General features: G+C 47.2%; 1 protein-coding gene across 1 annotated transcript in view; it reads left to right on the plus strand.

The window, feature by feature from the left end:
* Positions 1-322: 322 nt before the first annotated feature.
* LOC121578503 (fibulin-2-like) overlaps positions 323-13,717 on the plus strand; it is a 35,985-nt gene continuing 22,590 nt past the window's right edge. The window contains exon 1 of the mRNA XM_041892867.1: positions 323-483. Within this exon, the coding sequence (XP_041748801.1) occupies positions 405-483 (79 nt within the window). The 5' untranslated portion in view covers positions 323-404. The remainder of the gene's footprint in view (positions 484-13,717) is intronic.

The raw sequence follows: 13,717 nt of genomic DNA on the forward strand, positions 1-13,717 counted from the left end.
TTATTACCAGCTCTGTCTCATGTTTAAGAGAGATGAGAGGGGAGGGAGGGGGAGGAGGGGAGAGGGAGGAGAGGAAGGGGAGGAGAGGAGAGGAGAGGAGAGGAGAGGAGAGGAGAGGAGAGGAGAGGAGAGGAGAGGAGAGGAGAGGAGAGGAGAGGAGAGGAGAGGGAGAGGAGAGGAGAGGAGAGGAGAGGAGAGGAGAGGAGAGGAGAGGAGAGGGAGGAGAGGAGAGGAGAGGGAGGAGAGGGAAGTGAAGTGGACCACTGTGACAGATGTAATTGGCTGTGTGTGTGTCTGCTCCTCTCCAGGTGTGCTGCAGTTGTTGTGCGTTGGGCTTGGCTCTACATGCTGAAGGTAGAGGGTGTGATGCCCACCAGTACCTGGGGTACCCCTGTGGTCATGTCATGCTCACCTGCTGTGAAGATGAGGGGCTCAGCCTTAACGCTAAGGAGAGGCCCAGACCTACAGCCCTGCCAAGAAAAGGTACAGTGCTGCTCCCCACTCGTGACTTCATGACAGCATGACATTTTTTCCCATATATTTCTTTAAAATCTATGATGTACAGTGCCTTCAGAAAGTATTCACACCCCTTGAATTTATCATACATTTAAAATGGATTAAATTTAGATTTTGTGTCACTGGCCTACACACAATAACCCATAATGTTAAAGTGGAATTTAATTTTTACAAATTAATTAAAAATGAAAAGCTGAAATGTCTTGAGTCAATAAGTATTCAACACCTTTGTTATGGCAAGCCTAAATAAATTCAGGAGTAAAAATGTGCAATAATAGTGTTTAACATGATTTTTGAATGACTACCTCATCTCTGTACCCCGCACAATTATCTGTAAGGTCCCTCAGTCGTGCAGTGAATTTCAAACACAGATTCAACCACAAAGACCAGGGAGGTTTTCTAATGCTTCGCAAAGAAGGACACCTATTGGTAGATGGTTAAAAAAACAAAAAACAGACACTGAATATCCGTTTGAGCATGGTGAAGTTATTAATTACACTTTAGATGGTGTATCAATACACCCAGTCAATAGAAAGATACAGGCGTCCTTCCTTCCTAGTTGCCGGAGAGGAAGGAAACTGCTCAGGGATTTCACCATTTGTTGGCAGCATTGCCAAGGCAGCAGCTTCTCTTCCTGGGGTCCAAACACATTAAGGAACTTACATTACATATAAATCAAAAGATAAAACAGTCCATCATATAACATTATTACACCACTACATATCTACAATATAACATGTATAATACCACCATACAACAATATTACAATGAACGTGTGTTTAGAGTGCGCGTGCTAGCGCTTATGTGTCTATGTGTGTGTGTTCACAGTCCCCGCTGTTCCATAAGGTGGATTTGGATCTGGAATCATGTAGTAACCATACAAATTGTTAAACAAATCAAAATAAAAAAAATTGGGGGGGGGTATACAGAAGATAGCCCGATTTGGTAAAATACCAAGTCCATATTATGGCAAGAACAGCTGAAATAAGCAAAGAGACATGACAGTCCATCATTATAATATGATAATATGCCATTTAGCAGACACTTTTATCCAAAGCGACTTACAGTCATGCGTGCATACATTTTTGTGTATGGGTGGTCCCGGGGATCGAACCCACTACCTTGGCGTTACAAGCGCGTGCTCTACCAGCTGAACCTGTTCCCTAACATGTATTTTTATCTGTTTTTTAAATCTAATTTTACTGCTGGCATGAGTTATATGTTGCTGGGAGAATGTTTCCCTAACATACCAGCTGTCTGTGAGTTATATGTTGCTGGGAGAATGTTTCCCTAACATACCAGCTGTCTGTGAGTTATATGTTGCTGGGAGAATGTTTCCCTAACATACCAGCTGTCTGTGAGTTATATGTTGCTGGGAGAATGTTTCCCTAACATACCAGCTGTCTGTGAGTTATATGTTGCTGGGAGAATGTTTCCCTAACATACCAGCTGTCTGTGTGTTATATGTTGCTGGGAGAATGTTTCCCTAACATACCAGCTGTCTGTGTGTTATATGTTGCTGGGAGAATGTTTCCCTAACATACCAGCTGTCTGTGAGTTATATGTTGCTGGGAGAATGTTTCCCTAACATACCAGCTGTCTGTGAGTTATATGTTGCTGGGGAAATGTTTCCCTAACATACCAGCTGTCTGTGTGTTATATGTTGCTGGGAGAATGTTTCCCTAACATACCAGCTGTCTGTGAGTTATATGTTGCTGGGAGAATGTTTCCCCTAACATACCAGCTGTCTGTGTGTTATATGTTGCTGGGAGAATGTTTCCCTAACATACCAGCTGTCTGTGAGTTATATGTTGCTGGGAGAATGTTTCCCTAACATACCAGCTGTCTGTGAGTTATATGTTGCTGGGAGAATGTTTCCCTAACATACCAGCTGTCTGTGTGTTATATGTTGCTGGGAGAATGTTTCCCTAACATACCAGCTGTCTGTGAGTTATATGTTGCTGGGAGGATGTTTCCCTAACATACCAGCTGTCTGTGTGTTATATGTTGCTGGGAGAATGTTTCCTAACATACCAGCTGTCTGTGTGTTATATGTTGCTGGGAGAATGTTTCCCTAACATACCAGCTGTCTGTGAGTTATATGTTGCTGGGAGAATGTTTCCCTAACATACCAGCTGTCTGTGTGTTATATGTTGCTGGGAGAATGTTTCCCTAACATACCAGCTGTCTGTGTGTTATATGTTGCTGGGAGAATGTTTCCCTAACATACCAGCTGTCTGTGTGTTATATGTTGCTGGGAGAATGTTTCCCTAACATACCAGCTGTCTGTGTGTTATATGTTGCTGGGAGAATGTTTCCCTAACATACCAGCTGTCTGTGTGTTATATGTTGCTGGGAGAATGTTTCCCTAACAGACCAGCTGTCTGTGTGTTATATGTTGCTGGGAGAATGTTTCCCTAACATACCAGCTGTCTGTGAGTTATATGTTGCTGGGAGAATGTTTCCCTAACATACCAGCTGTCTGTGAGTTATATGTTGCTGGGAGAATGTTTCCCTAACATACCAGCTGTCTGTGTGTTATATGTTGCTGGGAGAATGTTTCCCTAACATACCAGCTGTCTGTGAGTTATATGTTGCTGGGAGAATGTTTCCTAACATACCAGCTGTCTGTGTGTTATATGTTGCTGGGAGAATGTTTCCCTAACATACCAGCTGTCTGTGTGTTATATGTTACTGGGAGAATGTTTCCCTAACATACCAGCTGTCTGTGAGTTATATGTTGCTGGGAGAATGTTTCCCTAACATACCAGCTGTCTGTGAGTTATATGTTGCTGGGAGAATGTTTCCCTAACAGACCAGCTGTCTGTGAGTTATATGTTGCTGGGAGAATGTTTCCCTAACATACCAGCTGTCTGTGAGTTATATGTTGCTGGGAGAATGTTTCCCTAACATACCAGCTGTCTGTGAGTTATATGTTGCTGGGAGAATGTTTCCCTAACATACCAGCTGTCTGTGTGTTATATGTTGCTGGGAGAATGTTTCCCTAACATACCAGCTGTCTGTGAGTTATATCGTGTCTCACTTGGGCTCCCGAGTGTCACAGCGGTCTAAGGCACTGCATCTCAGTGCTTGAGACGTCACTACAGACCCCCTGGTTTGGTTCCAGGCTGTATCACAACCGCCCGTGATTGGGAATCCCATAGGGCGGCGCACAATTGGCCCAGCGTCGTCCGGGTTTGGCCGGTGTAGGCCGTCATTGTAAATAAGAATTTGTTCTTAACTGACTTGCCTAGTTAAATAAAGATAAAATAAATAATATGTTGCTGGGAGGATGTTTCCCTAACAGACCAGCTGTCTGTGTGTTTGGGAACAAAACAACAAACCCTAATATTGTAGTCAGTTCATCAGTCAGGCCACTTGGCAGTCCATATCTGGACACTACATTCCACTGCTGTTGGTTACAGCACACCATCAGGGATGGGAAGGCTGTTGGTTACATCACACCATCAGGGATGGGAAGGCTGTTGGTTACATCACACCATCAGGGATGGGAAGGCTGTTGGTTACATCACACCATCAGGGATGGGAAGGCTGTTGGTTACATCACACCATCAGGGATGGGAAGGCTGTTGGTTACATCACACCATCAGGGATGGGAAGGCTGTTGGTTACATCACACCATCAGGGATGGGAAGGCTGTTGGTTACATCACACCATCAGGGATGGGAAGGCTGTTGGTTACATCACACCATCAGGGATGGGAAGGCTGTTGGTTACATCACACCATCAGGGATGGGAAGGCTGTTGGTTACATCACACCATCAGGGATGGGAAGGCTGTTGGTTACATCACACCATCAGGGATGGGAAGGCTGTTGGTTACATCACACCATCAGGGATGGGAAGGCTGTTGGTTACAGCACACCATCAGGGATGGGAAGGCTGTTGGTTACAGCACACCATCAGGGATGGGAGGGCTGTTGGTTACATCACACCATCAGGGATGGGGAGGCTGTTGGTTACATCACACCATCAGGGATGGGAAGGCTGTTGGTTACATCACACCATCAGGGATGGGAAGGCTGTTGGTTACATCACACCATCAGGGATGGGAAGGCTGTTGGTTACATCACACCATCAGGGATGGGAAGGCTGTTGGTTACATCACACCATCAGGGATGGGAAGGCTGTTGGTTACATCACACCATCAGGGATGGGAAGGCTGTTGGTTACATCACACCATCAGGGATGGGGAGGCTGTTGGTTACATCACACCATCAGGGATGGGAAGGCTGTTGGTTACATCACACCATCAGGGATGGGGAGGCTGTTGGTTACATCACACCATCAGGGATGGGAAGGCTGTTGTTCTATTGTAAATGCACCATGCCAGGATTCAAGGCAATGTTACCACGTTCGAAGGGATCACTTTCAGGGTAAACACTGCAGATGTCGGCTCAATTTTAAATTACTTTGAAATGTCAAGCGTGCTGTAGCATCCCATTTTAACTGTATATATAGATATAGATGTATTTATGTACCATGAAAGGTATCTACCTACAGCCTGCAGACAGGGAATTACAGTGCCTGAATGGAACGACTCAACTCAAAAGAACTACAACTGAACTACAACCGTACCCTTAACGCTTCTTCAGACTACACCTTGAAAACTTCACATCTCATACCGTGTACAGTTCCCCATCATACTGCACCCTGTACAGTTCCACATCATACTGCACCCTGTACAGTTCCCCATCATACTGTATTGTGTAGAGTTCCCCATCATACTGCACCGTGTACAGTTCCCCATCATACTGCACCTTGTACAGTTCCCCATCATACTGCACCGTGTACAGTTCCCCATCATACTGCACCGTGTACAGTTCCCCATCATACTGCACCCTGTACAGTTCCCCATCATACTGCACCCTGTACAGTTCCCCATCATACTGCACCCTGTACAGTTCCCCATCATACTGCACCTTGTACAGTTCCCCATCATACTGCACCTTGTACAGTTCCCCATCATACTGCACCTTGTACAGTTCCCCATCATACTGCACCTTGTACAGTTCCCCATCATACTGCACCCTGTACAGTTCCCCATCATACTGCACCGTGTACAGTTCCCCATCATACTGCACCTTGTACAGTTCCCCATCATACTGCACCTTGTACAGTTCCCCATCATACTGCACCCTGTACAGTTCCCCATCATACTGCACCGTGTACAGTTCCCCATCATACTGCACCTTGTACAGTTCCCCATCATACTGCACCCTGTACAGTTCCCCATCATACTGCACCTTGTACAGTTCCCCATCATACTGTATTGTGTAGAGTTCCCCATCATACTGTATTGTGTAGAGTTCCCCATCATACTGTATTGTGTAGAGTTCCCCATCATACTGCACCGTGTACAGTTCCCCATCATACTGCACCTTGTACAGTTCCCCATCATACTGCACCGTGTACAGTTCCCCATCATACTGCACCCTGTACAGTTCCCCATCATACTGCACCCTGTACAGTTCCCCATCATACTGCACCCTGTACAGTTCCCCATCATACTGCACCTTGTACAGTTCCCCATCATACTGCACCTTGTACAGTTCCCCATCATACTGCACCTTGTACAGTTCCCCATCATACTGCACCCTGTACAGTTCCCCATCATACTGCACCTTGTACAGTTCCCCATCATACTGTATTGTGTAGAGTTCCCCATCATACTGTATTGTGTAGAGTTCCCCATCATACTGTATTGTGTAGAGTTCCCCATCATACTGCACCCTGTATAGTTCCCCATCATACTGCACCTTGTACAGTTCCCCATCATACTGTATTGTGTACAGTTCCCCATCATACTGTATTGTGTAGAGTTCTCCATCATACTGCACCGTGTACAGTTCCCCATCATACTGCACCTTGTACAGTTCCCCATCATACTGCACCGTGTACAGTTCCCCATCATACTGCACCGTGTACAGTTCCCCATCATACTGCACCCTGTACAGTTCCCCATCATACTGCACCCTGTAAAGTTCCCCATCATACTGCACCTTGTACAGTTCCCCATCATACTGCACCTTATACAGTTCCCCATCATACTGCACCCTGTACAGTTCCCCATCATACTGCACCTTGTACAGTTCCCCATCATACTGCACCCTGTACAGTTCCCCATCATACTGCACCCTGTACAGTTCCCCATCATACTGCACCCTGTACAGTTCCCCATCATACTGCACCGTGTACAGTTCCCCATCATACTGCACCCTGTACAGTTCCCCATCATACTGCACCCTGTACAGTTCCCCATCATACTGCACCTTGTACAGTTCCCCATCATACTGCACCGTGTACAGTTCCCCATCATACTGCACCGTGTACAGTTCCCCATCATACTGCACCTTGTACAGTTCCCCATCATACTGCACCCTGTACAGTTCCCCATCATACTGCACCCTGTACAGTTCCCCATCATACTGCACCGTGTACAGTTTCCCATCATACTGCACCTTGTACAGTTCCCCATCATACTGCACCTTGTACAGTTCCCCATCATACTGCACCCTGTACAGTTCCCCATCATACTGCACCCTGTACAGTTCCCCATCATACTGCACCTTGTACAGTTCCCCATCATACTGCACCGTGTACAGTTCCCCATCATACTGCACCGTGTACAGTTCCCCATCATACTGCACCCTGTACAGTTCCCCATCATACTGCACCGTGTACAGTTCCCCATCATACTGCACCTTGTACAGTTCCCCATCATACTGCACCGTGTACAGTTCCCCATCATACTGCACCGTGTACAGTTCCCCATCATACTGCACCTTGTACAGTTCCCCATCATACTGCACCGTGTACAGTTCCCCATCATACTGCACCTTGTACAGTTCCCCATCATACTGCACCGTGTAGAGTTCCCCATCATACTGCACCGTGTACAGTTCCACATCATACTGCACCGTGTACAGTTCCCCATCATACTGCACCGTGTACAGTTCCCCATCATACTGCACCGTGTACAGTTCCCCATCATACTGCACCCTGTACAGTTCCCCATCATACTGCACCGTGTACAGTTCCCCATCATACTGCACCGTACAGTTCCCCATCATACTGCACCCTGTACAGTTCCCCATCATACTGCACCGTGTAGAGTTCCCCATCATACTGCACCGTGTACAGTTCCCCATCATACTGCACCTTGTACAGTTCCCCATCATACTGCACCGTGTACAGTTCCCCATCATACTGCACCGTGTACAGTTCCCCATCATACTGCACCGTGTACAGTTCCCCATCATACTGCACCGTGTACAGTTCCCCATCATACTGCACCCTGTACAGTTCCCCATCATACTGCACCCTGTAAAGTTCCCCATCATACTGCACCGTGTACAGTTCCCCATCATACTGCACCTTGTACAGTTCCCCATCATACTGCACCGTGTAGAGTTCCCCATCATACTGCACCTTGTACAGTTCCCCATCATACTGCACCTTGTACAGTTCCCCATCATACTGCACCTTGTACAGTTCCCCATCATACTGCACCGTGTACAGTTCCCCATCATACTGCACCGTGTACAGTTCCCCATCATACTGCACCCTGTACAGTTCCCCATCATACTGCACCCTGTAAAGTTCCCCATCATACTGCACCTTGTACAGTTCCCCATCATACTGCACCGTGTACAGTTCCCCATCATACTGCACCCTGTACAGTTCCCCATCATACTGCACCGTGTAGAGTTCCCCATCATACTGCACCATGTACAGTTCCCAATCATGCTGCACCGTGTACAGTTCCCCATCATACAGTGCTCCTTCACTTCCTTCTATAGTTCACTCTAACTGCCCATGGCTCACACTCTTCAGAAGGACATGGAAGAGATCCATGAGAGGACTGCCTGAAGATACAAATACATACAGACAGGACTCAGACAGTTAAAGCTATGTGAAGGGAGGACAGAGAGGACACAGAAGATACAGATCTGTAGAGATCAGAGGACATCATCACAACAGAAGAAACAGATCTGTAGAGATCAGAGGACATCATCACAACAGAAGATACAGATCTGGAGAGATCAGAGGACATCATCACAACAGAAGAAACAGATCTGTAGAGATCAGAGGACATCATCACAACAGAAGAAACAGATCTGTAGAGATCAGAGGACATCATCACAACAGAAGATACAGATCTGGAGAGATCAGAGGACATCATCACAACAGAAGAAACAGATCTGTAGAGATCAGAGGACATCATCACAACAGAAGATACATATCTGTAGAGATCAGAGGACATCATCACAACAGAAGAAACAGATCTGTAGAGATCAGAGGACATCATCACAACAGAAGAAACAGATATGTAGAGATCAGAGGACATCATCACAACAGAAGAAACAGATCTGTAGAGATCAGAGGACATCATCACAACAGAAGAAACAGATCTGTAGAGATCAGAGGACATCATCACAACAGAAGATACAGATCTGGAGAGATCAGAAAAAACATCAGACAACAGAAGATACAGATCTGTAGAGATCAGAGGACATCATCACAACAGAAGATACAGATCTGTAGAGATCAGAGGACATCATCACAACAGAAGATACAGATCTGTAGAGATCAGAAAAAACATCAGACAACAGAAGATACAGATCTGTAGAGATCAGAAAAAACATCAGACAACAGAAGATACAGATCTGTAGAGATCAGAGGACATCATCACAACAGAAGATACAGATCTGTAGAGATCAGAAAAACATCAGACAACAGAAGATACAGATCTGTAGAGATCAGAAAAACATCAGACAACAGAAGATACAGATCTGTAGAGATCAGAGGACATCATCACAACAGAAGATACAGATCTGTAGAGATCAGAAAAAACATCAGACAACAGAAGATACAGATCTGTAGAGATCAGAAAAAACATCAGACAACAGAAGATACAGATCTGTAGAGATCAGAGGACATCATCACAACAGAAGATACAGATCTGTAGAGATCAGAAAAAACATCAGACAACAGAAGATACAGATCTGTAGAGATCAGAGGAGAACAGAAGTATCCTTGTGTTCTCCCCTTTTGTTCTCCAGTAGCAGCTCCTGAAGAGTCATTCTGTTCCGATGTCCTGTTCCGATGTCCTGTTCCGATGTCCTGTTCCGATGTCCTGTTCCGATGTCCTGTTCCGATGTCCTGTTCCGATGTCCTGTTCCGATGTCCTGTTCCGATGTCCTGTTCCGATGTCCTGTTCCGATGTCCTGTTCTGATGTCCTGTTCCAATGTCCTGTTCTGATGGCCTTTTTGTAGTTGAACTCACACACACACACACTCACACACACTCACACACACACACACACACACACACACACACACACACACACACACACACACACACCCTGGCACAGTCTATCTGCTTTTGTGGTGTTGTGTTATCTGTCTGAAAGGGATTTTAATACCATACTTTTCATTTACCCAGGACAGAGCAAACATTTACAACAAGAGATAAATTATTTCTCTTGGTGAGGATCTGACATTTGGAATTATTGTCCACTTGACTCACAAGCATTCATTATCCAGAGAAAGAGAGGGAAACCGTCTTTATGTTGAGTTTCACCAGTCAGAATAATGTCTCTACCTGGTCCAGGGTTCTTGCACCACATCCAACTGAACAGAACAGTCAGCTGGCATCAACAGTATCAGAGCATCAACAGGATCAGAGCATCAACAGGATCAGAGCATCAACAGGATCAGAGCATCAACAGGATCAGGGCATCAACAGGATCAGAGCATCAACAGGATCAGAGCATCAACAAGACAAACCGTGTCCCAAATGACCCCCTATATAGTGCCCTATGGGTCCTGTTTAAAGTAGTGCACTGTATAGGACTCTGGTCAAAATTACTGCACTATATAGGGGGTAGGGTGCCATTTGGGACTGACCCTGAACACTGCATCACCCACCCAGCTAGCTAGCTAGCTAACCACCACACCCACCTGCAGGGGTTGAATGGCAGCCTTGTTCCCAGACCTGGTGGGTCACTGTGGGGTTTCTCCTGCTGCTGACTGCTGCTGGCTCACAGCTTTATCATGGTGACAGCGTGAGTCACGCCCTAACCTAGAGAATATCTCTCTCTCTCTCTCTCTCTCTGTGTGTCTCTCTCTCTCTCTCTCTCTCTCTCTCTCTCTCTCTCTCTCTCTCTCTCTCTGTGTCTCTCTCTCTCTCTCTCTCTCTCTCTCTCTCTCTCTCTCTCTCTCTCTGTCTCTCTCTCTCTCTCTCTCTCTCTCTCTCTGTCTCTCTCTCTCTCTCTCTCTCTCTCTCTCTCTCTCTCTCTCTCTCTCTCTCTCTCTGTGTCTCTCTCTCTCTCTCTCTCTGTCTCTCTCTCTCTCTCTCTCTCTCTCTCTCTCTCTCTCTCTCTCTCTCTCTCTCTCTCTCTCTCTCTCTCTCTCTCTCTCTCTCTCTCTCTCTCTGTCTCTCTCTCTCTCTCTCCCTCTCCCTCCCTCTCCCCCTCTCCCCCTCTCTCTCTCTTCTCTCCCTCTCCCTCTCCCTCTCCCTCTCCCTCTGTCTCGCTCTCTCGCTCTCCAATTCAATAGACTATATTGACATGGCAAGTTAAATTACTTACATTGTCAAAGTATACATATAACAAAAATGGTGGGACCAACAGCAATAATAATAGTAGTAGTGGAAATGGGATTTCCATTAACAGCAACTACAACAACAATATTAATGAGAATAACAATACATTAAAGCAATAGTAGTCGACCAATCTCAACATGACTGAGAAGACACATGACATGGTATGAAAGACTAAACTAAACAGGAAATATTATTGACATTACATTACACTTTTCACTGGCTGTCCCTCAGGTTGTGGCAGGAGGACACATATTTGACTGCCAAAACTGCACATTTTGGCTTTTCACCCAATAAATATATTTTATATTTTCTAATTCTTTGTACTGAATGATAATTTTGGGAAATAAATATTCTCTTAGGTCTGAGTATTTGTCACAGTGTAATAGGAAATGCAGCTGTCTCTACCTCTCCCCGGGGGCAGAGTGAGCACAGCCTGTCCTCTCTGGGCAGCCAGGTTTGCCTGTGACGACCGGTCTCTATAGCTAGACTGTGCTCACTGAGTCTGTACCTAGTCAGTGTTTTCCTCAGTTTTCTATCAGTCACAGTGTTCAAATAGTCTGCCATCATGTACTGTCTGTTTAGAGCCAAATATCATTGAAGTTTACTTTGGCATCTTTCCAATAGGTGATATATTTTTCTTTTTGCTTTGTGATGATTTGGTTGGGCCAGATTTTCTGAGTGCTGTCCTGAGGCTCTATGAGGTTGGTTTTGGTTAGTGAACTGAGCCTCAGACCCAGCTGGCTGAGGGGACACTTCTCTTGTTTCATCTCTTGCAAAGAACCTTGGTGTGACCCTGGACAACACCCTGTCGTTCTCCGCTAACATCAAGGCGGTGACCTGATCCTGTAGGTTCATGCTCTACAACATTCGGAGAGTACGACCCTACTTTACACAGAAAGCGGCACAGGTCCGAATCCAGGCACTTGTCATCTCCCGTCTGGATTACTGCAACTCGCTGTTGGCTGGGCTCCCTGCCTGTGCCATTAAACCCCTACAACTCATCCAGAATGCCGCAGCCCGTCTGGTGTTCAACCTTCCCAAGTTCTCTCATGTCAACCCGCTCCTCCGCACACTCCACTGGCTTCCAGTTGCCTACAGAGCTGTGAGGGGAACGGCACCTCCTTACCTTCAGGCTCTGATCAGTCCCTACACCCAAACGAGGGCATTGCGTTCATCCACCTCTGGCCTGCTAGCTCCCCTTCCTCTGCGGAAGCATAGTTCCCGCTCAGCCCAGTCAAAGCTATTCACTGCTCTGGCACCCCAATGGTGGAACAAGCTCCCTCACGACGCCAGGACAGCGGAGTCACTGACCACCTTCCGGAGACACTTGAAACCCCACCTCTTTAAGGAGTACCTAGAATAGTATAAAGTACGTTTTTGGTGTGTTCTTATAGAACTGTGTCCAAATAGAATTTCTATTTGTCATCCTGATTTCCAGACCTTTTTTGGAATATCATTATATTCTCCCCCTCGCTCACCCTCTCTCACCCTCTCTCTCTCTCTCCCTCTCTCTCTCTCCCCCCTCTCTCTCTCTCCCCCTCCCACTCTCTCCCCCCCTCCCTCCCCCTCTCTCCCTCTCTCCTCCCTCCCTCTCTCTCCCCCTCCCACTCCCCCCACTTCCTCTCTCTCTCTCTCCCCCTTCCCTCTCTCTCTCCCCCTCCCTTTCTCTCTCCCCCTCCCTTTCTCTCTCCATCTCCCCCTCCCTCCCTCTCTCTCTCCCCACTCCATCTCTCCCTCTCTCTCTCTCTCTCTCTCTCTCTCTCCCTCCCTCTCTCTCTCTCTCTCTCTCTCTCCCTCCCCCTCTCTCTCCCTCCCTCTCTCTTTCTCCCCCGCCTTTTCTCTCTCTCCCCCTCCCTCTCTCCACTCTCTCCCATCCTCTCTCTCCCCTCCTCTCCCTCCTCCCCCCATCTCTCTCCCCTTCCCTCTCTCCTCCCTCCTTTTCTCCCCACTCCTCCCTCTCTCTCCTCTCCCTGCTCCCTTTCTCTCTCTCTCCCCCTCCCTCTCTCTCGCCCCCTCCCTTTCTCTCTACATCTCCCCTTCCCTCTCTCTCTCCCACCCTCCATCTCGCCCTCCCTCCCTCCCTCCCTCCCTCTCTCTCCCCCCTCCCTCTCTCTCACTCTGCCTCTCCCCTCCCTCTCTCTCTCCCCCTCCCTCTCTCTTTCTCCCCCACCTTTTCTCTCACTCCCCCCTCCCTATCTCTCTCCACTCTCCCCCTCATTTTCTCCCCCTCCCCCTCTCTCCCCTCCCTCTCTCCCCCTCTCTTTCTCTGTCTCTACCCCACTCACATTCTCTCTCTCTCCCCCTCTCTCTCTTCCCCTCTCTCTCCCCAAACCCTCACCCTCTCTCTCTCCCTCTCTCTTTCTCTCTTCCTCTCGCTCTCCCTCTTGCTCTCCATTTCCCTCTCTCTCTCTTTCTCTCTACCTCTCTCTCCCTTTCTCTCTCTCCCTCCTCCCTCTCTCTCCCACCACCCTCTCTCTCTTCCTCCCACCCTCTCTATTTCTCCCCCTGCCTTTTCTCTCTCTCCCCCCTCCCTCTCTCTCTCCGCTCTCTCCCCTCCTCTCTCTCCCCTCCT

The sequence above is a fragment of the Coregonus clupeaformis genome, chromosome 12 (genome assembly GCF_020615455.1).
Source record: "Coregonus clupeaformis isolate EN_2021a chromosome 12, ASM2061545v1, whole genome shotgun sequence".
Lineage (NCBI taxonomy): Eukaryota > Metazoa > Chordata > Actinopteri > Salmoniformes > Salmonidae > Coregonus > Coregonus clupeaformis.